The 26,049-nt window shown below is 38.8% G+C and overlaps 1 protein-coding gene across 1 annotated transcript in view; it reads right to left on the bottom strand.

Moving 5' to 3' along the window:
- TNIP3 (TNFAIP3 interacting protein 3) overlaps positions 1–4,329 on the bottom strand; it is a 37,426-nt gene extending 33,097 nt beyond the window's left edge. Inside the window, 2 exon segments of the mRNA XM_030863955.3 lie at positions 697–777; positions 4,200–4,329. Coding sequence (XP_030719815.2) covers positions 697–777; positions 4,200–4,235 — 117 coding nt within the window. The 5' untranslated portion in view covers positions 4,236–4,329.
- Between the last annotated feature and the right edge of the window lie 21,720 nt (positions 4,330–26,049).

Here is a 26,049-nt window from a genome sequence, read left to right as displayed (position 1 = left end):
CAGTAATTTTCCAGAGGGGCACACTATTTTATGCAGTATCAAAGAAGGGTAGAGGAAACCATAGAAGAAACCATGAAGGCTGTAGCACAGAAAATGATTTCGAAAAGGAATTACAAAATTGACAACAGAGTGCCAGAACTGTTAAGGAGAATAAAGAGGTTCTCTGTCAAGGAGAATAAAGAGGTTCTAATATTCATTAAACTCAGAAAAACGGAACTCAAAATAATATCCATCACATTCCCAATGACATTTTAAAACAAATTTCTTTTATGATAAAGCTCCTTAACCCCTGTTGGTCAGATGCCCAACTCATGAAGTCATAGCACCTAATCAGTGATACAATAAAGCCTCTGACAGTTTGAGTTTCAAGGTGTGTCAAGTGCTGAGCATAAATGGCACAGATGATAAGCTCACCTAGCCCATGTGGAGGAAATGTCTAAGTTTTGAAAAAAATTAAGATCATAATTATTGGATTTATGGCTTTGTCATTTTTATTCATTTGCACAAGCACTGAGAGACCGAGTAAGAGATATGTAGGTGAATAAGAAAGAAGTATTTGCTCTCAAAATAATGCAGTCCAGTATCCTTAAGATAAATACTGTGACCCAATAACAAAAATAAAAGGCACTAGATGCCTATTTTATTCTCAGCATTAATCCATGGCACATGTTGCTTCAACTAATATTTCAAAATTACCTCTTTTCTCTGTTTTTCCAGGCACCTTATCTTTTGTTCAAGGAAATTTGTTAAGTTCTTTCTTCTCGATGATTGAGTCCACTTAAAAAAAAAAAGAAGAAGAAGAGTGAAACAGAATAGTCTATAAACAGGAGAAATGCTTCTCTTCACAAACTCTCATGTTGTAATTCATAAAAATATTTTAGCAATAATAATGCTCACACCATAGTCCTTCATAGAGACCTGTTGATGAAAAAGCTTTATATTTTAGACTCTTTTATATGAATTAAGTACCAAAATAATTCTCTAATAAATTACGAATGTATCTATATAATGGGCAAGTAAGAAATTAGGATTTTATGAATTTGGATTTCAACCCTTTTCCAAAAAAATGAAAATTCAGAGTATAATGTATATAGAAATCAGGTAAGTTTCATGGATATATGTTAGGTATTTACCTGGTAAACATTTCTAAAAAATCAGTTTTGTAGACATACCCATGATCTGAAGAGCGGCCCTGGCAAAAGTCAGAGAAGTGATAGAACCACCAAGAAAAAAAGACCAACACACTACAGTTAAATGGCAACAAATTGATTCTGAAACCATAATACAATAAATTAACTACCTCAGTGACCATCATTATGATTATGTTATAGAGGTGGGCATAGATTATCTGGTATTTTGTAATTTTAACCAGCCCTTTGTATAAAGCTACTAGGTGACAAATTTAGATTAATAATAAATCATTGGTATGGTGAAAAATTAACCACCTTTCTTTTCAGTTTTTTTTTAAAAAATATTATTCATTTAAAGAAAGCACAAAAGCTCTGGAAACTGCCTGCCATCTGTCTAAATCGACCATCAACAAAGTTCTCTTAAGTACTGTTTTCTCTGTTTTAACTCAATAGTCTTAAAACCATCGCATGCCTGAGTCATACAAGTAATACAATGAATGGAGTAATGAGGATCGTCCCTAAATCTGCTATTCAGTTTCAGGCTCAATAGCTATTGTGGACCACGAAATTGCTTAAGGGTATTCATGAACAATTAAGAAATATTTTCAAAACATGTTGGCCTTTGCCACAAACGTTACAGGAAATGCCGTTTTGCAATCATCACAGGATTTTAAGGACTTTTTTCATTAGAAATGATTTATAAAACTATTTTCTATCTTTTCTCTACTTATCTTTGTCTCACAATGTTTTAGGATTCGAGGGTATTTTATACCTCAATAGATGCTGTTCTTAGTTTACTTAGCTATTTCCTATTCAGATCCATGTGTAACTAAGACTGCATTTAAAAAGAGACGTTCTTCCGTAGGTCAACACAATCAGAATGATTATACCCGCTTCTGACCTCAAGGTGGTTTAGCCCAGTGCCAGAAGTGACATCAATTTCCAGGTGACAAGTATGTTGGGTCCTGCAATTGAGATTTCCCTCTTTTAGGAAGACTTCCAAGGGACTGGACTTATTCTGGATCAGCACAGACTAAATATTAGGCATCTTTGATTTGGAGAATGCTGTGAGCCAACCCTACTTAGTGTGTCCTGGGCTCTGTGAAGCAGAGGTTTGGTGAGACTGGATTCTAGACCAGTGGTTCTCACCACTGGAGCGCATCAGAATCACCCTGGGAGCTTGCTAAACATAAGGCACCCTGAACACTGATCAGAATTTCTGAAAGGGAGCCATAGCACCTCTACCTTCTTTTTCATAGATTACTTTTTAAAGCAGTTCTAGGTTCACAGAAAAATCGAGTGGAGAGTATAGAGATTTCCCGCATACCTGTTGCCCCAACAAATGGGTAGCCTTCCCCATGATTGGCATCCCCCATCAGAGTGGTATATTTGTTAATAGATGAGCCTACACTGACACATCATTATCACCCAAATCCACAGTTTACATTAGGGTTCCCTCTTGCTGTTGTGCATTCCATGGATTTAGACGAATGTGTAATGAGCTGTGTCTATCATTTGTAGTACCATGGAGAATAGTTTCACTGTCTTCAACATCCTCTGTGCGCCACCTACTTACCCACCTCTATTTTTAATAAATATCACTGATTATCATGAGTTACACTAAAGTTCAAGGTTCTTCCATTCCATACCACGCTTCGGAACATGAATTTTAGGTCCGCAAAAAGTCTTTTTTCTATTTGTGATATAGACCAAAAAAATAAAAATCTGTGACCAACAAATATTTGTATGACCCTACTTTCTGGGAATCTAGATTAAGAGTAATGAGATAGCATGCATTTTTTTCCATATATAATTTTCTCTGGAAAAAAATTATGAAATATTTTGACCCTTGATTTTCTTATAAATGAGTTATTTTTAATTTTTATTTATTTATTTTTTGCGGTACGCGGGCCTCTCACTGCTGTAGCCTCTCCCGTTGCGGAGCACAGGCTCCGGACGCGCAGGCTCAGCGGCCATGGCTCACGGGCCCAGCCGCTCCGCGGCATGTGGGATCTTCCCGGACCGGGGCACGAACCCGTGTCCCCTGCATCAGCAGGCGGACTCTCAACCACTGCATCACCAGGGAAGCCCTGAGTTATTTTTAAATAACTTTATAAAAATCATTTATAAAATGATTTAGTAGAGATATTAAATCTGCAAGACAGAGAAAGCACAGCAATAGGTATGGCTTATAAGTCATAAATGTATCACTACGGATTTCTCTGAGGATTAATCAACATTTTACCACCCTTCATATGTCTTAGGTGTGCATTAAAATGAAAGAAACTCAATTAAATACAAAGTTTTGGGGAAACTTTTCACTTGTTTTTGCTGTGCTTCCCTGTTGCTAATAAAGGCATAGAAAGAATTTTAGTCACTGGTCCTTCTAAGGGCTCATTTAAAGAACATTTATTCCCTATAAAATGTAATCTGTGTTCAAAGTATTTGGACCTTGATTTCTCATTTACCCTAATACCCAGACCAACTTCTAAAAGATCCAAGTTCTGAGACTGCTAAATTAAATACCTAAATGTACCAAAAAGTCTCAGAGTCCTATTATATCTTAGTTATCTCTAAAAAAATCTTTAAGAAAGCACTTTCATTCATTCATTCAATTAGTAAGTATCTGTTGCAGTAACCAGTAACAGAACAATGACTGTGGTATTAATTACGTATATAGAAGTATTTCACCATAGATGCTCTATTGCTATAATAGCTTTTACTTCTAACCACACAAATATAATATTCTTTTTACATTTTACATTAAACCAAATTCCTTGAAATCAAGAGCAAAATATGAAACACATAGAATCGAAAAGCTGACAGGACAAGATTTTATTTCTCACTTTGTAAAAGAAGAAATGTAGCTCAAAGGTGTCAAAGGAAATGTAAACAGTCACCTAGATATTTTTCCTTTGTTGAATAACATCCTTGAAATATATAGAGCAGATCTTAGTTAAAGAAAGCAAACTAGCCATTTCTACTTTTATTAATCATTGCATAACTCGCCATTAGCAATGCTGTCGATGATATATATGGTCAATTCATCCCCTAGAAATGCGTTCTTACCTCTGCATGCTCAGTAGAAGTTTCTGTACCACTCATTCTAGTTGTGCACTGTAGGAAATGTGCCACGGAAGCTGGTTTTTCTGGAGTCTTGGAGAGCAGAAAGAAAAAAGCAAAGAAAATATCTCTGAATGGTGTCTTTTAAAGTCAGAGCAAATATATATATAATTTTTAAAATACCACACAAATAGTTAACTGATGATAGAAAATAATAGCAACAGTTTTTCACTGAAAATGTACAGAAGTGACTCTGTATGTGAATTATACAGAATAAGGTTAAAAGCACAGCACGTGTGATTATAACTTTTCTTCTCTTCCAGATAGGGATTTCCCAGGATGTCTCAAGCTGCAGGCTGTGACTAACACGCAAGGCAGATAAGCCTTGCTATGGTATGTAAATTGTCATTCTTCCCTTACTGGAAGTTTCTCCCACTGGAGGAAGAAGTTACCACAGAAAGCCTAGGCAAGCCAAGTCTTTCCTCAGTAGACAAGCTGCCGTAACTTCACTGTATTTCCAGATCAATTAGGTAACTGTTGACTTTTTGACAGCCCAGTTCCTTGCTTCCCTAAGGGAAGGATTTTCTGGCAATGCCTTATACATGTCAGCTTAGCTGTGCAGAATTTAATGAGTCATACATAATTCTCATGGAACTAAAAAGAAAATAATTCATTACAAGGTTATCGGGTATTGTTCGTAAAACTAATCTTCTGTATTGGCAGGAAGTTTAAACTTGGTTCTCAAGTTTAAAGTCTCAAGACTGTCTTTTCCGTAGGTTGTCCACATTTTCTCCATGATCCCATGGAAGTAAAATCTTTGCACTAACATTTACCTTTAATGAGTTGGCTTGTCGTTTTACAGGGCACTGAGATAATGGAGCACGTGATAAGTAGGGCAATTATACTCCAATAAAGATGTTAAAAAAAAAAAAAAGCACGGAAAGCAGATGTTTGGAGCTACACAGATGGGCTGTGATAGAGCAGAAGACCTCATTCTTGACTTGGAGGAGAGGGAACAGAAGAAAAGGCAACAATATAGAAAGGAAAGAATGTGTTGCTGAAAGGAGAAAAGGAAGAATTTAGTCAATCACTTAATTTACATTTTTCTTTAGACCTCCCTATTTGATATCCACATATATGTAGGATAAATCCTAAAACTCCTGAAATTCAGATTCTTTAAAAGGGAATGAACGGGTGGCTAAGAGTTGGCCCTCCTTTTTCTCCTTTAGATCTTCTACCCGTCTCTTCTTGGGCTCCAGCCGAACTGAATTCCCTCTGCTTCCTGAACTGGTCACGCCCCTTGACATCTGTGGCTCTCTCCACCTGGAGTGTGTGTGTGTGTGTGTGTGTGTGTGTGTTTACTTTCTTCTGGTTTCTTGGTCTGTTTGGGGGGTACACTTGAGTGAAACAGAATGATATTTCCTTAAGGAAATATCCAAAAGTACAAGTGGGAATGAAATTGTTCACAGTTCTAAAGGTAAAACTTATGACTCACATATGATTTGACTTTAGGGAATATAAGCAGGGATTTCCTGGAGACTGACACTTCATTAACAGTAAAATCTACACATCAGAAAAGAATAAAAAAGACAATAACATAAAAATATATTTTTTCCCTCCCAATCCCTGCTGCAAACACACACACACAACATAATTATACAAGGTTCAAGGTTCCCTTCAGCCTTATTTGTGTATTTGGTAATAATAACCCAGTGGACGTGTTAACACTGACCTAAAGAAGTGGTTAGAAAGCACATTTTCTGGCCAGGCACTGTCGTCGTTGGGTCCCCTCTGTATGGGCCTCCTGTTGCACATTCATCGTTGTAGCCCATCATGATGTGAGTGATTCTACTGAATGGAAATCCTGTATCTTTGCATTTTTTATTATAATTTTTTCCCTCTTTTTCTGCTATGGCAGTTTAACAACAAACAGATTTTCTATTAGCTCCAGAGAGCCATGTGGTGATTTATGAATAAACAATAACTTCTGGAGTGTCCCAAGTTCGGTTTGAGAAAAAGGGAATTTGCATTAGTACTGTCCTAGGAATAAACTGGATATTTTCTGTTACATATGCCCTCTTCACCTCACCTCCATCCCTTTCACATATGCTGTATACTTTAAGAGTCTGGCTTTTAGTCAAGCTTTGTTTCATGAGAAGTCTCACTAGCTGCAATAACCTTCAGAGAAATGGACATGTCACTCCATGTTTCCAAAGTGATTTTGAAGAGTCTTCATTTCTCAAGTGACTAAAATAATCTCTAGAGGAAAATAACTAACAGAGGGAAATATGGTGAAGTAAAGGACCAAGGAACTACCGGTCAGTGGTCTGTAACTATCATTCCGGTTGATGATAATTCTCTCAAAATTAGTTCAAGAGAGATCATCACATTTCTACACATGCTTGGAGGGATTCTTTGGCAGGTAAAATAAACACGGCTTTTTCTTTAATATCCATTTAGAATGGGGGTTAAAAAACCTCCTTTGCTTCCTGAAGCTATTTGCATAGATTTTTAAGTGAATGTGCTATCTAGGTAGGAGAGAGAGTACGTGGTGGTGACTAAACATCTGACTCTAGAGTCCAGTCATCTGGATTCATATCTCAGCTCTACCTTCACTGCTTGTAAATCTGGGGATGATGCTTAAGGCCCCTAAGTCTCAACTTCCACATTTGTAAACTAGGGATAGTAGAGGTGTCTTCTTCCTGGGGTTGCTGTCTGTGATAATATATAGAAGAGCTTAGATGTTAATAATAATATGACCTTAAAGATAGGGACCATCAATCATTTACACATCACTTACTATGCACATGGCACTAAGTGGATTCCAAAGGAAAATAAACAAAAGTAACAAAAGTTCCTACTTCTAATGAAATTTACATATCTATAAATAAATAAATAAATATATATATATATATATATATATATATAGAGAGAGAGAGAGAGAGAGAGAGAGATGACTGTAAGAATTCAGAGAGAGCTCATTCAGAGCTTTAATCATTATTGCAGGAGTTGGAATATCTGCTGGGCCTTGAAGGCTGGATAGGATTTTCATAGATGGTGAGAACTGAGATATATTATTGTAAGGAGAGCAACTTAAATGAAACAGAGATGGACAAGCCTAAATATGAAGGATTATAGCAAGCTCAGTGTAACTAGAGGGGGGCTCATGTGGTCTATCTAAAGTCGATTTAGATCAAATTGTGAAAGGCTTTTAATTTCAGACTAAGAAATTTTAAGTCTATTGCATAGGCCATGGGGCACTTCTAAAGACCCTTGAGGAAAGGAATTATATGATCAAAGTGGCTTTTTAGTAAAAATAAACCTGGATATGCACATTATGTACTAAATGGGTTAGACTGACAACTGCAATACCACTTAATAGATATTATCAAAAGTAATATTCAAAATACTTAACATCTCGTGGTAATCAAAATATTTAATAATCAGCTCACCTGGGGCACTCAGAATGAACCACACCTCTGAACTCCAGACACCTATATTAATTGCCTACTCACCATACCTGTTTGGTTGCTTAATAGGTACCTTCTTATCCACTTATATAAAAGCTATTTCTTGATCTTCCCTCACAAGACTCGTCTTCCCCATCACAATGACAAATTTCATGCTCTGGACTAAGAACTTTGGAGTCATCCTTGACTCCTCTTTTTCCTCACAGCTTATACCCAATCTAACTGAACATTTTTTAGGCTCTCTATAAACATACACAGAGGGCTTCCCTGGTGGCACAGTGGTTGAGAGTCCGCCTGCCGATGCAGCGGACACGGGTTCGTGCCCCGGTCCGGGAAGATCCCACGTGCCGCGGAGCGGCTGGGCCCGTGAGCCATGGCCGCTGAGCCTGCGCGTCCGGAGCCTGTGCTCCACAACGGGAGAGGCCACAACAGTGAGAGGCCCGCGTACCGCAAAAAACAAAACAAAACAAAAACCAAATAAACAAAAAAAAACATACACAGAAAGGAGAGCAGCATGTTGCCACTAGAGACTTCCCAGTTTAAGGAGTGAAATAAACGTGCAATTTTATAAATTTTCAAAATGGAAACTTTAATGATTACTTCCTGATTTTATTCACATGAAAATTCTTAAGAGAGCATCCAGTAGTTACTGACATCTGTCTCTGTGTCAAATCCTAGTTCCATCCTTTACTAGATATGTGAGCTTGGGCAAGAGGCTTAGCATCTTTGCATTGATCAAGCCACCATCATCTCCTACCTGGATTACTGCAATACTATTGCAATGTTCCTTGCTTCCCCTCTGGGTCCTTTCCCATCTATTCTCAGCCCAGTAGCCACTGTGGGTCTTTAAAATATGTCATTTCATGTCACTCCTCTGCTCAAAACCTTTCAGTGGCTTCCCATCTCAGAGTGAAAGCAAATCTCTTTATAGTGGCCCACAGGGTACTAGATACTCTAGCCTGTGCCCCTCTGACCTCTTTCTCAGTATCCTCCTGTTTGTTCACTCTGCTCTATGTCCTGGCCACACTGCTGGTCCATGAACCTGTCGTGTGCACTCCCTGTTCTGTCCGCCCAGAACTATCTTTCTCCTAGATAACCTCATGGCTCATCCCACCCTCCACCCCAAACGGGTAATTGCTTCAATGTCATCTCTTTATTAAGATCTTACCCACCCCCCCTCCATTTAAAATTACTCTCCATCCCAGTGCTTTCCTGCTATATTTTTTCCATAGCACTGTATATCATACCCTATATATTTTTCTTCTTTGTTCTTGGCCTCCCACCATTAGAGCTTAAACTCCATGACAGCAGTTGTTGTCTGCTGTGTTCATTCTGTATTTCTCGAACCTAAAATAGTGCCAATTATATTAGTGCCTATGCAAGTACACACAGTGCTCAGACACACGTAAAGCCTCCTCCTTACCCAAAACTAAATCTGTAATGTTGCTGAGTCATGTATCTTCTCAAGAGGTTGTAGAAGATCTCAAGACCAGAAAAGTCAACTTCTTGGCCTCCAAACTAGTAAATAACCTCTCTTTCATACCCCAAACCTGGGTTTGGACTAGAAGAGCCCCATGAGAGGCGTGTCCCAAATTCCAGAGCCTCAAGGGGGATACAGGCTGTGTCCCTCCAGGTTGGTGCTTTGAAGCACTTCTTCCATGCAGTACATACATGTCTGTTTCCACTGCACACTTTTAGTTTTTAGTGCATTGCAGATACATCACAGGGCAAATTGGGCTTTGTTGACTCTTCTCTAGTCTTTAGGAAACTGCAGAATTTATGAAACTTCCATGTCTAAAGATTTCTCAGCGCTGCCCAAAGTAGTAAACTAGCTGACACAGCCTGACCACCAGCCCCTTTGAAGTCTCCCCTGGTTTTCCAGAGCAGTTAGTTACCTCCTCCTTTGTGATCCAGGGCACTTTGTGAAGCATCAATTCCTGCACTTACTGTAAAACTGTCATTAATTTTATGTACCTTTCTCTCCCAAGGCTGTAAGTTTCTTGAAGGTAGGGTCGATATTTATCATTTCAGCCTTGGGAACTGACACAGTACCTTCAGAGGACAGAGTAGTGACATACACACTGAAAAAAAATAAACCTGATTATGTATAAATTTTCAGTAGGAAATCATAGTACACTTCTACATCTCAGAACACAGCCCAGAGGAGAATGACCACAGGGATAAACAAAGTTATATGTTTTGTCTCCAAATCAGAAAGGATCAAGTAGGGATATCCATTTTTAAAAAGCTGTTCTGTTTAAATGTATTTTCTTTTTATTCATTTTATAGGTAAATATTTCACCCTTTTTTATTTTGGTTACATGATCAATATTGTTTTGTCTCCATACAAAACCTCCTTAAATTTTTTTCTCCTAATCCTAGTTAATATTTAATAAATAAATAATATAAATGATTATACATGTTATGAGGGAATTTTTAAAAGGTATAAATGTGGTCTTTAATAATATCTCCTACATTTGTACCGTGCTTTATTATATCTTATAAGTTAACCTCTTGAAGTATTAACTGGTGATTCCCCCAAACACATATGGTTCTTTGTTTCATGTAAGTAATCCTTTCTTTGTTCAGTAAGAGATATCTTTCGTCTCAGGGCTGAGTAAGTTTGTCATTGAATGCAAAGGGAAAAACAGTCCCTGTTCAGCCTTTGAACTTCGAAATAGACTCTTCAAACTCTAGAGACCATCCTGAAAACCAAAGCTTTGAATTTTAAGAGCTAGTATTTCTGAAAGTAATATATTTAAAAAAATGTTTTTAAAGATTAATTTCTTTTGTGAAATTATTTTTAAATGCTTCAAAAAGTAAAGTGGATTGATGGATGAAACATGCAGTGGGTAGATGGATAGATATATGATAAATAAGTAGAGTGAAGTTTTAACAGTAAAATCTATGGGTGTACACCATAAAATCCTTTCAACTTGGCTATATATTTGAAATTTTCATAACAAAATGTTTGAGAAAAATCAGAATCAAGCCGTAAAATCTTACACCATAAACAACTGACAGAAAAGAGGGTAGATGAAGAGATGGTATAACCTATTCCTTACCTCTTCCACACTCCCTACCCCATCCCACCCAGAGAAGAGTAAAAGAAGTATATGGCCCTGAGGGAAAATGAGAAAAGAATCAGGGGAAAAGAGCCCTGAATGTTGTGAGTCCTCTTGGGGAAAATGAGTCCAACTCTTCTAGGGACTCATCCATCATCTCCTGAGAAGGATGTAACAGTGGTTAACTAGGATTTTGTGGATTTAAGAATGCTTTGCTGTAAAATTGAGGAAAATGCAGTATTTATCACATGGATCTGAGGATAGGAGATGAGAAGAGGGACCTGGAAGCTTCAGTGATTGCCAGTGAAGCAATGAGCCAATGAAAAGAGCATAAGGAACAGATTACACCAGTGCTAGTTGCAGTGTAAGATGATGGATTATTGCAACCTGGTGCCTTCACCCTGAAGTTGCCAGAAAAATATAGGACCTCCAGATAAATTTGAGTGTTAGATGCACAATAACCTTTTTTGTAAAAGTATGTCTGATACAATATTTTGATGTTTATTTGAAATTCAAACTTAAGTGGGCATCCTGTTTTTTTTTTTTTTTTTTTTGCTGTACGCAGGCCTCTCACTGTTGTGGCCTCTCCCATTGCAGAGCACAGGCTCCGGACGCGCAGGCTCAGCAGCCATGGCTCACGGGCCCAGCCGCTTCGTGGCATGTGGGATCCTCCCGGACCGGGGCATGAACCCGTGTCCTCTGCATCGGCAGGCGGACTCTCAACCACTGTGCCACCAGGGAAACCCCATCCTGTATTTTTATTTGCCACATCTGGCAACTCTACTCCACATGCATTTTCCCACAAAATCTCCATCACAGACTGTAGGTGCTGCTGTAGGGAGAAGAAGACAGAGGAGAGAATCCCTGCGTAAGACTGCACTGAAAATATAAATTGCCTGAGAAAACGCTGAAGTGGCTGAGATTTCCTGAAGTCAACTGGATTAAATTATCTTCTAAAAGACAGGATAGGGGTCCTAGATTGAAACTAAATTCAGCTTAAAAAAGGGAGAAAATTACAATTTAGCACATGTGAGTTCTGTGGTTTGCAAACGTTTATCTGCTTCAATTTGAACTTCATAACAGTCCCGTGCAGCTGTCAGGAGAGGCATCTTTGATGTAAAGAAGGATTAAACTGAGGTTCAGAGTTGAGAAGTGACTTGCCCATGGTCATTACATGATGAGTGGGTGGCTGAACCCATACCAGACCTCAGTCCCCCTGGCTTATTCCCCACAAAGAACCTTTTACCTATGCGAGGAGACATGAATAACATAGCTAAAGATTATTGGACAAAACATAATTTACTTTGTTTGATACAGGAGCCTGAGCCATTAAGAAATATAATTCAGAAAAGTTTCAAGGGAGTTGAGCTTTCTTGAGGGCTACATATGAACTGGCTTGACCTTCAAGATTATATCCAAACAAACTCTTACCAGTTGCCATCACTACTTGCCTAGAGATTAATTTCTACTGCCAATAACTGGTGGTCAGAAAAGAGAAATTTAGCCTTCGAAAATTGTAATCCTGCATTTGAAGTTTTCAATGTTCTCTTCTCTGCCAGACTTTAATCCCTGATCACTCGGTATCTTTGCAAATCCCTTTATTTTTCCCTTGTACCTAGCTTACATGTGTTGACTTCACCTTCATTCATGTACTCATTCTTATAATAAATATTTATTGATTATGGACTGTGTATTGGACATGAGGTAAGTACTAGATGAGCGAAACAGACATGTCTTTCATGTATTTTCTGGTTTTTGAAAATAAAATCTGAAGATTAGAGGGATCATTCCATTGATAATGAAATCCTTTCTGCATCATTTCATAATCACCAAGCGATTAGCCTGGAGACCTCAGGTGAAAGAGACTACTTTCTTCCTGAGACAATACATCTCAACATATCATAGATTTAGATACTTTTTTTTTAATTGCGGTACGCGGGCCTGTCACTGCTGTGGCCTCTCCCATTGCGGAGCACAGGCTCCGGACGCGCAGGCTCAGCAGCCATGGCTCACGGGTCCAGCCGCTCCGCGGCATGGGGGATCCTCCCAGACCGGGGCACGAACCTGTGTCCCCTGCACACTGCGCCACCAGGGAAGCCCCCTAGATACTATTTTTAAATAGCAAAAATTATAGTTACATATAGTAATTAAGAAAGGGCATGTACATATATAGATGACGTGGGAATAATGGGAGCCTACGGTGATGACTTGTAGAAACACAAGTGATCAAATAGTGTACATTGGGACTGTTTTGTCTGAAAATGAGGCTGACTCAAAGAAAATCTCTCAATATGAGAGCTTGAAAATATTGTAAATATTTACTAGCTGATCTTACTGATTTAAGGAACATTTACTTTAAAAAACTAAATCTTCCTTACTGGAGAAAAAAATAAAAGGAATAAATTATCCCACTTCTTGCTACCTAACCCAGAATCCCATAGGAAAAGATATTTATATACTTTGTGGGTCCAGCCTCACTCCCCTCACAAGTACAAAAGAAGGTAAAAAGAGTCTTAAGATGCATTTCATCTAGATGGTAGACATTAGAATACTATGAACCTTCTTCAGTGAGAGCTGAAAGTGCCCATTTCGCTAGTATTTTCCCCACGCCCATTAAAGAAATTGTTTCTAACCAAACTAGAAACGGGAAGGCTTGCTTGAGAAAAAAGGTTTCTTGAGGCATTAGATTCCAAAACCCATCTTAGGTTTGGAAGTCCTTACGAGAGATCCACATTCTGTCCCAAAGCTAAACAGATCAAGAATATAAAGAATACATATTTGCTAAACAACTCTTATGAACGTGTTTATTCGTGGTATCTCCCAAGCCAAGAATTTAGCTTCCTTAATAGTGTCACAAATTTACAAATCTCTGAACCCAGAGACTGACGTTACTCTTCCTTCTGCATAATAAGAAAGACATATCTAAAGTTTTTTTCAAGTGTAATTGCTGAAGTCATATAAGTCTATGAGAGGGCAACGATTCCAAAAGTAAGGATAATACTTTTAGCTCTGAAAGTCTGTTTGCTAGAAGCCCTGACACTCCGAATTCATTTTCTTCTCTTTGCAGCCTCTTGGATGCCTTATGTTCGTTTATTCCGTTAAAATTATAAAATGTATTATACTTTCCACCCAGATGTCACCCTTCACTTCAAGACTTGGTGGCTTCCTCCACTAACACCCCCTCGTGTTGGCATGCTGCTCTCCTGGCCACCGAAGCAGCCTGCATTGGAGCTTCGAGGATCACTATGTTCAGAGGCAGATGGAATCGTCTTGCACCTACTGCTCACATCTCCAAAGGACAACCTGCATCTTCCAGTGTTCTCTAAATCCCTCTCTTGTGGAACTTGGGGCAAATCCTCCCAGCGATGGAAGAGAAAACCTTTGAGTAAGAAAGTGTCCTACTCAAAAGTGTCTCTTACTTATTAACCAAGAGGAGCTTGAGCTTATCACCTCACTTCTATCCAATAGACAGCCATCTGTCCAACAATGGACGCCTCTCAAGTGTTAGGGAGAGTTTCTGTCTCCCTTCTTTTATAAGAGTTTTAATTGTGTCTTAGAGTTCGATTTTAGCTTACAGACTTGTGTGTCTGTTTTCCTGTGGTGCCTGGTGTTATACCTTATTATAAAATAGAGTTCAAGGTGGACAGACATGGCAAGATCTCCTTATCTGGACATATACCTGATATTCATACACAGTGGAAGCTTTTAAAATCTTTGTAATGAATGGAGGAATAATATATCATAGATAAGGCATGGTGATATTTAGGGAAACACAACATGGTCTCTTTATCCACTCATCTGTTTAGTTTTGAGATTTGATTATACTTTTAGAACTATAAGACTAAAAACTACTAGCTGAACTTAGAGATAAGAGAAAGATACATAGCTCATTTAAATTTCACCCAGGTTGCCAACTGTGAGCTTCAAACACCACAAAGTGCAGCAGCTGAGTTGAGACAGGCCTTCTTGTTGCCTAAGAACTTGCTGTTTTTCCAGCCAGCTATTCAAACATTTCCCAGGGAACAGTAAATAGGTCCTCACACAAAAATGCAACGTTTTTTCCTAACAAAGAAAGGATTGAAATACTCCACGATTACCACAACTGAATCAGCTATATGTATACGTATATCCCCTCGTGCTTGCGTCTCCCTCCCACTCTCCCTATCCCACTCCTCTAGGTGGTCACAAAGCACCAAGCTGATCTCCCTGTGCTATGCAGCTGCTTCCCGCTAGCTATCTATTTTACATTTGGTAGTGTATATATGTCAATGCTATTCTCTCACTTCGTCCCAGCTTGAGACATCCCAGCTTACCCTTCCTCCTCCCTGTGTCCCCAAGTCCATTCTCTATGTCTGCGTCCTTATTCCTGTCCTGCCCCTGGGTTCATCAGAACCATTTTTTGTTTCTTTTTGATTCCCTATATATGTGTTAGCATACGGTATTTGGCTTTCTCTTTCTGACTTACTTCACTCAGTATGACAGACTCTAGGTCCATCCACCTCACTACAAATAACTCACTTTCATTTCTTTTTATGGCCGAGTAATATTCCATTGTATATATGTGCCACATCTTCTTTATCCATTCATCTGTCAGTGGACACTTACATTGCTTCCATGTCCTGGCTACTGTAAATCATGCTGCAATGAACACTGTGGTACATGTATCTTTTTGAATTATGGTTTTCTGAGGGTATATGCCCAGTAGTGGGATTGCTGGGTCGTATGGTTGTCCTATTTTTAGATTTTTAAGGAACCTCCATATGGCTCTCCATAGTGGCTGTATTAATTTACATTCCCACCAGCAGTGCAAGAGGGTTCCCTTTTCTCCGTATCCTCTCCAGCATTTATCGTTTGTAGATTTTTTGATGATGGCCATTCTGACCGGAGTAAGGTGATACCTCATTGTAGTTTTGATTTGCATTTCTCTAATGATTAGTGATGTTGAGCATCCTTTCATGTGTTTGTTGGCAATCTGTATATCTTTGGAGAAATGTCTATTTCAGTCTTCTGCCCATTTTTAGATTGGGTTCTTTGTTTTTTTTACATAGAGCTGCATGAGCTGCTTGTAAATTTTGGAGATTAATTCTTTGTCAGTTGCTTCCTTTGCAAATATTTTCTCCCATTCTGAGTGTTGTCTTTTCATCTTGTATATGGTTTCCTTTGCTGTGCAAAAGCTTTTAAGTTTCATTAGGTCCCACTTGTTTATTTTTGTTTTTATTTTGATTTCTCTAGGAGGTGGGTCAAAAAGGATCTTGCTGTGATTTATGTCAAAGAATGTCCTTCCTGTGTTTTCCCCAGGAGTTTTACAGTGTCTGGCCTTACATTTAGGTCTTTAATCCATTTTGAGTTTATTTTTGTGTATGGTGTTAGGAAGTGTTCTAATTTCATTATTTTCCATGCTGCTGTCCAGTTTTCCCGGCACCACTTATTGAAGAGGCTGTCTCTTCTCCATTGTATATTCTTGCCTCCTTTATCAAAGATAAGGTGACCATATGTGCGTGTGTTTATCTCTAGGCTTTTTATCCTGTTCCATTGATCTACATTTCTGTTTTGGTGCCAGTACCATGCTGCCTTGATTACTGTAGCTTTGTAGTATACTCTGAAGTCAGGGAGCCTGATTCCTCCAGCTCCATATTTCTTTCTCAAGATTGCTTTGGCTATTCGGGGTCTTTTGTGTTTCCATACAAATTGTGAAATTTTTTGTTCTAGTTCTGTGAAAAATGTCATTGTATTTTTTTTTTTTTTTTTTTTTGCGGTACGCGGGCCTGTCACTGTTGTGGCCTCTCCTGTTATGGAGCACAGGCTCCAGACATGCAGGCTCAGCGGCCATGGCTCACGGGCCCAGCCGCTCCGCAGCATGTGGGATCTTCCCGGACCGGGGCACGAACTCGTGTCCCCTGCATCGGCAGGCAGACTCTCAACCACTGCATCACGAGGGAAGCCCTGCCATTGGTTTTTGATAGGGATTGCAATGAATCTGTAGATTGCTTTGGGCAGTAGAGTCATTTTCACAGTGTTGATTCTTCCAATCCAAGAACATTGTATGTGTCTCCATCCATTTGTATCGTCTTTAATTTCATTCATCAGTGTCTTATAGTTTTCTGCATACAGGTCTTTTGTCTCCTTAGTTAGGTTTATTCCTAGGTATTTTATTCTTTTTGTTGCAATGGTAAATGGGAGTGTTTCCTTAATTTCTCTTTCAGATTTTTCATCATTAGTGTATAGGAATGCCAGAGATTTCTGTTCATTCATTTTGTATGCTGCTACTTTACGAAATTCATTGATTAGCTCTAGTAGTTTTCTGGTAGCATCTTTAGAATTCTCTATGTATAGTATCATGTCATCTGCAAACAGTGACAGCTTTACTTCTTCTTTTCCGATTTGGATTCCTTTTATTTCTTTTTCTTCTCTGTGGCTAAAACTTCCAAAACTATGTTGAATAATGGTGGCGAGAGTGGGTAACCTTGTTTTGTTCCTGATCTTATAGGAAATGGTTTCAATTTTTCACCATTGAGAACGATGTTGGCTGTGGGGTTGTCATATATGGACTTTATTATGTTAAGTTCCCTCTATGCCTACTTTCTGCAAGTGTTTATCATAAATGGGTGTTGAATTTTGTTGAAAGCTTTTACTGCAACTATTGAGATGATCATATGGTTTTTCTCCTTCAATTTGTCAATATGGTGTATCACATTGATAGATTTACATATATTGAAGAATCCTTGCATTCTTGGGATAAATCCCACTTGATCATGGTGTATGGTCCTTTTACTGTGCAGTTGGATTCTGTTTGCTAGTACTTTGTTGAGGAGTTTTGCATCTATATTAATCAGTGATATTGGCCTGTAGTTTTCTTTTTTTGTGACATCTTTGTCTGGTTTGGTATCAGGGTGATGGTGGCCTCACAGAATGAGTTGGGAGTTGTTCCTCCCTCTGCTATATTTTGGAAGAGTTTGAGAAGGATAGGTGTTAGCTCTTCTCTAAATGTTTGATAGAATTAGTCTGTGAAGCCATCTGGTCCTGGGCTTTTGTTTGTTGGAAGATTTTTAATCACAGTTTCAATTTCAGTGATTGTGATTGGTCTGTTTATATTTTCTATTTCTTCCTGGTTCAGTCTTGGAAGGTTGTGCTTCTCTAAGAATTTGTCCATTTCTTCCAGGTTGTCCATTTTATTGTCATAGAGTTGCTTGTAGTAATCTCTCATGATCCTCTGTATTGCTGCAGTGTCAGTTGTTACTTCTTTTTCATTTCTAATTCTATTGATTTGAGTCTTCTCCTTTTTTTTCTTGATGAGTCTGGCTAATGGTTTATCAATTCTTTTTTAACTTCTCAACGAACCAGCTTTTACTTTTATTGATCTTTGCTATTGTTTCCTTTATTTCTTTTTCATTTATTTCTGATCTGATCTTTATGATTTCTTTCCTTCTGTTAACTTTGGGGGTTTTTGGTTCTTCTTTCTCTAATTGCTTTAGGTGTAAGGTTAGGTTGTTTATTTGAAATGTTTCTTGTTTCTTGAAGTAGGATTGTATTGCTGTAAACTTCCCTCTTAGGACTGCTTTTGATGCATCACATAGGTTTGGGTCGCCATGTTTTCATTGTCATTTGTTTCTAGGTATTTTTTGATTTCCTCTTTGATTTCTTCAGTGATCTCCTGGTCATTAAGTAGTGTATTGTTTAGCCTCCATGTATTTGTATTTTTTACAGATATTTTCCTGTAGTTGATATCTAGTCTCATAGCATTGTGGTCGGAAAAGATACTTGATGCGATGGCAATTTTCTTAAATTTATCAAGGCTTGATTTGTGACCCAAGATATGATCTACCTTGGAGAATATTCCATGACCACTTGAGAAGAAAGTGTATTCTGTTGCTTTTGGATGGAATGTCTTATAAATATCAATTAGGTACATCTTGTTTAGTGTGTCATTTAAACCTTGTGTTTCCTTATTTACTTTCATTTTGGATGATCTGTCCATTGGTGAAAATGGGGTGCTAAAGTCCCCTACTATGATTGTGTTACTGTCAATTTCCCCTTTTGTGGCTGTTAGCATTTGTCTTATGTATTGAGGTGCTTCTATATTGGGTGCATAAATAATTACAATTGTTATATCTTCTTCTTGGATGGATCCCTTGATCATTATGTAGTGTCCTTCTTTGTCTCCTATAATAGTCTTTATTTTAAAGTCTATTTTGTCTGATATGAGAATTGCTACTCCAGCTTTCTTTTGATTTCCATTTGCATGGAATATATTTTTCCATCCCCTCACTTTCAGTCTGTATGTGTCCCTAGGTCTGAAGTGGGTCTCTTGTAGACAGTATATATGACTCTTGTTTTTGTGTCCTTTCACCCAGTCTATATTTTGGTTGGAGCATTTAGTCCATTTACATTTAAGGTAATTATCAATAGGTATGCTCCTATTACCATTTTCTTAATTGTTTTGTGTTTGTTTTTGTAGGTCTTTTGCTTGTCTTGTGTTTCCTGCCTAGAGAAGTTCCTTTAGCGTTTGTTGTAAAGCTGATTTGGTGGTTCTGAATTCTCTTAACTTTTGCTTGTCTCTAAAGGTTTTAATTTCTCTGTCTATTCTGAATGAGATCCCTGCAGCATAGAGTAATCTTGGTTGTAGGTTTTTCCCTTTCATCACTTTAAATATGTCCTGTCACTCCCTTCTGGCTTGCAGAGTTTCTGCTGAACGATCAGCTGTTAACTTTATGAGATTTCCCTTGCATGTTAATTGTTGCTTTTCCCTTGCTGCTTTTAATATTTTTTCTTTGTATTTAATTTTTGATAGTTTGATTAGTATGTGTCTTGGTGTGTTTCTCCTTGGATTTATCCTGTATGGGACTCTCTGCACTTCCTGGACTTGACTGACTATTTCCTTTCCCATATTAAGGAAGTTTTCAACTATAATCTCTTCAAATATTTTCTCAGACCCTGCCTTTTTCTCTTCTTTTTCTGGGACCCCTATAATTCGAATGTTGGTATGTTTAATATTGTCCCAGAGGTCTCTGAGACTGTCCTCAAGTCTTTGCATTTCTTTTTTCTTTATTCTGCTCTGTGGTAGCTATTTACATTATTTTATTTTCCAGGTCGCTTATCCGTTCTTCTGCCTCAGTTATTCTGCTATTGATTCCTTCTAGAGAATTTTTAATTTCATTTATTGTGTTGTTCATCATTGTTTGTTTGCTCTTTACTTCTTCTAGGTCCATGTTAAATGTTTCTTGTATTTTCTCCATTCTATTTCCAAGATTTGGGGCCATCTTTACTATCATTACTCTGAATTGTTTTTCAGGTAGACTGCCTATTTCCTCTTCATTTGTTTGGTCTGGTGAGTTTTTACTTTGCTCCTTCATCTGCTGTGTATTGCTCCGTCTTCTCATTTTGCTTAATTTACTGTGTTTGGGGTCTCTTTTTCACAGGCTGCTGGTTCATAGTTTCTGTTGTTTTTGGTGTCTGCCCGCAGTGGGTAAGTTTGGCTCAGTGGTTTCTGTAGGTCTCCTGGTGGAGGGGGCTGCTCCCTGTGTTCTGATGGATGAGGCTGGATCTTGCCTTTCTGGTGGGCAGGGCTGCATCTGGCGGTGTGTTTTGGGGAGTCTGTGAACTTAGTGTGATTTTAGGCAGCCTCTCTGCTAATGGATGAGGTTGTGCTCCTGTCTTGCTGGTTGTTTGGCATGGGGTGTCCAGCACTGGAGCTTGCTGGCCATTGGGGGGAGTTAGGTCTTACCGTTGAGATGGAGATCTCTGGGCGAGCTCTCGCCGATTGATACTATGTGGGGCCGGGAGGTCTCTGGTCGTCCAATGTCCTGAAGTCAGCTCTCCCACCTCAGAAGCTCAGGCCTGACACCAGGCTGGAGCACCAAGACCCTGTCAGCCACGTGGCAGAAGATGAGAGATCATGTGGAGGAGAAATGAGGAGACTCAGCCAATATCCAGTACCCACTGCCACACATCTGAGTGAAGACAACTTGGACCCTCCAGCCACAGTGGAGCCTTCAAGATAACTGAAGATTAAATGATCCCAGGATAAGGACCTCCCAGATTTACAACCATATGACTCAGCAATTCCACTCCTAAGTATTTACCTCGAGGAGGAGGCGTGTGTGGAGCTAGTTTCCACAGAACGGTAAGAGACCCGGGTCAAGAGGCATGAAATCAGGGGAAAATCCGAGTTGAGGCTGCGGCGTTGGTGCAGCAGAGGAGCAGCGGTGCCTGCAGCCGCTGAGCAAGAACACGGCTTCACTCTCCTTCACTCACTTTAGTATATTCTTGTGACAAACCATTTTAGAGATGGGAAAACAAGATTTCAGTAATCAAAATTTTATTTTGATAAAGAAATAGCTTAACTTTCTAAAAAGGGAAATAAGGAAATGGAAACTAGATCTTTTGTTTTTTTCAACAAATGTGGTTACAAAAAACGTGTGTCAACTTACTGTACTTTCCAAGAAGTTTCATATTACTCTCTGAACATTTCAAAACATTTTCCCAAAGCTTTTTGCCTTGAGAAGAATGTCCAGAGCTAGAACTTTTCTCCAGTTACTGGGAAATCTTCCCTCAGCTGGTACCAAAGTTATTAAAAGCCAATTTCTAGTGCTGTCTCAGTTAAAATCAGAAAAGCAAAATAGAATTTAAACACAAGACAATGCTCTTAAGCAAATTCAGTTGTGGTATATCTTCTTAAAATTTGGACACTTTTCCTTCCCTTTCCCAGGTGGCACCCTTGTTTCCAAGCATTACTGGAATGTATGTGTTTGTCCAAGAAATACATCTCAAGCCTCCTATCACTTTCTTTTGTCTTTGAAGACATACAATTACAGGGTCATAAATTAATGTTCATATATTAATTTTCTCATAGTATTAAGACCGTGTCTTGGTTTAGGGTAACATCCATTTAACACCCATTTTGGAATTGAATGTTAATCTCACTTAGAAAATTATTTACCCTTTGCCTATAAGACTTTCAATGCCTTCTGTTCACCAGCTGTCTACTTCAGCTCTCCCAGAATATTAAAACCTGCTTTCATACTGATGGAGTTCCTCATGTTCATCAATAATGTTTTTCTGTTTCCTCAAAGCAATGAGTCAGTCTGCTCATTTTCTCTTATAGTAATTCTCCCTCTTTCCTTATTCTTGGCAACGATAGAGCAAAAAAGGAACATGACATATGTCTCAGGAGTTTTCATTAAATCATATTTCTTTTATGCAGCCATACTCTTCCCATCTCATAATGTCATAAAGAAATTCATTTCCTCTTCCTGGAAAGGGAGTCTACCTTACCATTCTTATTCTTACTTCCTCCAGTGGAAAAATGAGAGATGCCCTCCACAGTTCTTCTGTCATTGGCTCACCCTTGTCTTACCCCAAAAGATTTTTCCTATACTTTTTTTTAGTTCCATCAGTATCTCAGTGAGAATGCAACAGTTTTTGTTTGTTTTGAATGTAGGATTTACTTCTGCAGAGTGCTATTGTAAACAGTAATTCAGCAGAGCTTCCAGCTGGAAACTAAGCTGTGTTTACTTAAGGAATCAAATATTTTAAGATACTTCAGATGACAATTGAGGAGGAGATGCCAGAAGTCCATGAGATAAAGAGAAACTTCCAGGGATTTTTCCTGGGAGATCTTACCCTCAAAGAGAGAGTAAAGGCACAGTAGCTTGATCCAATGGTGATGCTTTAAGCCAGAAAGGAGGGTTTGCTCTGACAATAGCATCATTCCTGATACCAGCTTGAACTTGGGCCCAGTCATCAAATGATTCTTATGTGAGGGAGGGGAAGTTAAGAGCAGGATATATAGGGCAACCCAGACAAATCTGGGTTTAGGTCCAGAAACCAATTTCTACTAGCTATAGGACCACGAGAAAATGATCTAGCTTCACTGAGCCTCAGTTTCCCCATCTGCAGAAGAATGAAAGTCAAACTGTTACACATATTTCTGGCAAACACTGGATGTGTAAAGTAGCATTAGGGGCCTGTGTAGCTAAAGTTGCAAAAGGAAATGTCTTTCCATTGAAATGGAGAGAGCAATAGCATTTAGCTGCATTTGGGCTCTGGAGAATATATCCAAATATTAGGCTGACTTGTCACAGTGAGTGGTACCACAACAATGCCACCGAGAGTGGTAAAGCTGACGTCTAGAAGCAGCAGTGATAGATGGGCATCTGACAATCACTGGCAGTCAAAAGCTTGAGGATGAGAAACTGGGCTTATAAGTGTATATTCAATATTCCCCTGTAGACTTTGAGAATTATTTGTGAAGGGATTCTAGAGATAAGTTGATTTTGTATATCTAGTTTTCTCACAGTGCATGAAAACAAACATGTTGCATAACCCTGGTACCTTCTAGAAAAACCTATGTTGTGATACTTTACACATTCATGTGACACTTTATACCCCATCCACAGGAAGTCCATGACCGGTGGGGAAGACATGTCTATACATAAATGATTACAAAACCAAGGTGATAAAGCCTATGAATGAGGTATAAAGAAGGTATTTATTTAGGACAGAGCAAAAGGGGGCTGGAGAACTCTGTGGGACTAAAGAGCCATGACATGTCCAAACCTTGGCATAAAAGATAGTTCATCCAATGGGCAAGGAGACAAGGGTTTCCATGAAGAATAAACAGCATGTGAAAAGGCATAGTACATGAAACTGCATGGTCTGTTAGAGGACTGTGGAATGGTGGGACATGGGTGCATTTTGGGAAGTGGGAAATGGAGAGTGGAAAAAAGAAAACGAGCAGTTTTAACAGGAAAGATACTGAATTCACCTTTGAAAATGCTGAGTGAAGTTGATATGAGTATAGAAAAGTACTTGACCTTTAGTAGGTGTATGTGTCGGAAGTCATCAGCCTATATTTTGTAGTTTAGTGAGCCAATGATTATGGACAGATCCCTGGGTGACACTAGTATAACACGGGCAGGTGATGAAAGAGAAGTCAGTGAAGGTGAGTGAGAAGAAAAGATCAGAAGGAAAAAGGAGGGTGTTGAGGGATACTTTTATAGATGTAAATGGAGTAAGACATTTTAAGAAAGTTGAATTAGTGAATAGTATCAATTGCAAATGGGAGGACAAGTGAAAAATCAGATGCAAAATGACTGTGGATTTATCAGGGTAGAGCTTATTAGTGGTGTGATAAGGGGCTGCAAAGTCTTGGACGTCATGATCAATAAGCTTGGCTATGCTATATTAGAGTGAGTTAGAACATTACCCCTAAAATGGGGGTGAGGGAGGGATAAATTAGGAGTTTGGGATTAACAGAGACATAGTACTATATATAAAATAGATAAATAACAAGGACCTACTGTATAGCACAGGGAACTACATTCAATATCTTGTAATAACCTATAATGGAAAAGAATCTGGAAAAGAATATATACATATCACTTTGCTGTACACCTGAAACTAACACATTGTAAATCAACTGTACTTGAATAAAAAAATTAAAAAATAAAATAAAATCATACTTAATCGTGAGAAAGAAAGAACATTACCCATAAAATAACATGAGGTCTCATAAATGTTTAAAGTTGAGGAGAATTAAGCTGGCAAGAGGTGATGGAGAGATTGAAGATTTAGGAGCCCAAACACTCTTTAGTGACTGGTCTTATTAAGTGGTCCTCACTGCTACTCAGCAACTCATTTTAGTTTTGCACCTCTCTCCTGTCTCTCAGTCTCTCAATGGCCATTTCATATCTTCCCTTATGTTAACCACTGGACTTCACGTTTACCCTCGCATTCATTCTCTGTAGATGTCTTTACCTCACACTTCACAAGGACAATAAAAACCATTAGCCAGGTACCTGTTCTCCTTTGCCTGGATATGTATCGGAAAACGAGCCAATTTCATCAACAAAGTGATAGGGGAAACAGTATCTTAAAGAGAGGTAGAAGTTCCAGTTAAGTCCCCAGCACAGAGCGAGCTAACTTCCAGGAGAGTAGCAATAAGGATGGAGAAGAGGTCTTTAGCACATAAGGAGGAATCCAGAAAACAAAATGAACGGAATGGGGAGGGAAGTCAGTCAAATGAGTCTTGGGGGCTGATAATCAGAGAATATGCAGATCAGAGGTACTGGAGGGGATTCAAGTTTTCATCATTAAATTTCTTTCCAGGATTAGACAAGATGGCCACTACAAAGAAGCACACATTTCGTGAAGGAAGGAAGTCTTAACTGGGAGTTAGAGATATGTGTATGGGGGTGGGAGTGAGAAGAGAAGAAAGAAAAGGGGAGGAAAGCCTCCTTGCCCCTCATCATTAGCAGAGAGTCATTTCTAACTCTGAAAAGAAATACTTCTTTTTCAGGGAGAAGTGGGAAGAACACACACCATACTATTTGGTCATTAAATGAATGAAAGAGTTATAGGAATATCCACAACATTTTATTAAGTGAAAAAAGGTGAGTTTAACAAAACAGGGTGTGCACGTGTGTGTGTGTGTGTGTGTGTGTGTGTGTGTGTGACAGAAGGAGACACACAGACAGACCCCAAATGCTGAGAGAGGCTCTCTAGGAGCTGTGGGCATGGAGGGGATTTCAGAGGCTGATACATGTTTGGCGAGGCCTGAGGCTTATACAATTCCAGGACCTCCTTTAAGAGAAAAAGACACAAATCTGTGAATGCTAATTAGTTACAAAAGTAAATATTTGTTTAGGGGAATCCAAGCTTAATTAGCTCCACAACAAATCTGTCTCTACATGATTTTTATAGTATTCTCTATGCTTAGTATAGCTTTTCCACAATGAGCATGAATTATTTTAGAACTAAGAACCAAAGCAGAAGTTATGTAAATTTTTTTTTTTTTTTTCTTTTTGTGGTACGCAGGCCTCTCACTGTTGTGGGCTCTCCCGTTGCGGAGCACAGGCTCCGGACGCGCAGGCTCAGCGGCCATGGCTCACGGGCCCAGCCGCTCCACGGCATGTGGGATCCTCCTGGATCGGGGCACGAACCCATGTCCCCTGCATTGGCAGGCAGACTCCCAACCAATGCGCCACCAGGGAAGCCCTATGTAAATGTTTTTAATGTCAGCCATGCTCTCTAATTTACTTACATTAGATCTCTTTTGAAATGATCATTAGAGACGTTTTCTAATCAGAAGGGCTGCAGAGTTTAAGAGCTTATGTTGTCATTTATGATGTATTTCTAGAAAGTCATGCACAAAATTCCTAGCTTGAGCTTACCCTTGAATTTTATTTGCTTACATAAAGCACTATAGACAAATATCCTAAAACAAGAGGAAAGTCAAAGTCAAACAACTCTAATCAGGAAAACCTTGTTCTTTCATCAAAAAAATGGACGTGAGTTGTGCAGACTTTCGCAACCCAGTGTAAG

Source organism: Globicephala melas, chromosome 5 (genome assembly GCF_963455315.2).
Source record: "Globicephala melas chromosome 5, mGloMel1.2, whole genome shotgun sequence".
Lineage (NCBI taxonomy): Eukaryota > Metazoa > Chordata > Mammalia > Artiodactyla > Delphinidae > Globicephala > Globicephala melas.
The sequence above is the reverse complement of the archived record's forward strand: the minus strand, read 5'-3'. Positions and strand labels throughout refer to the sequence as shown.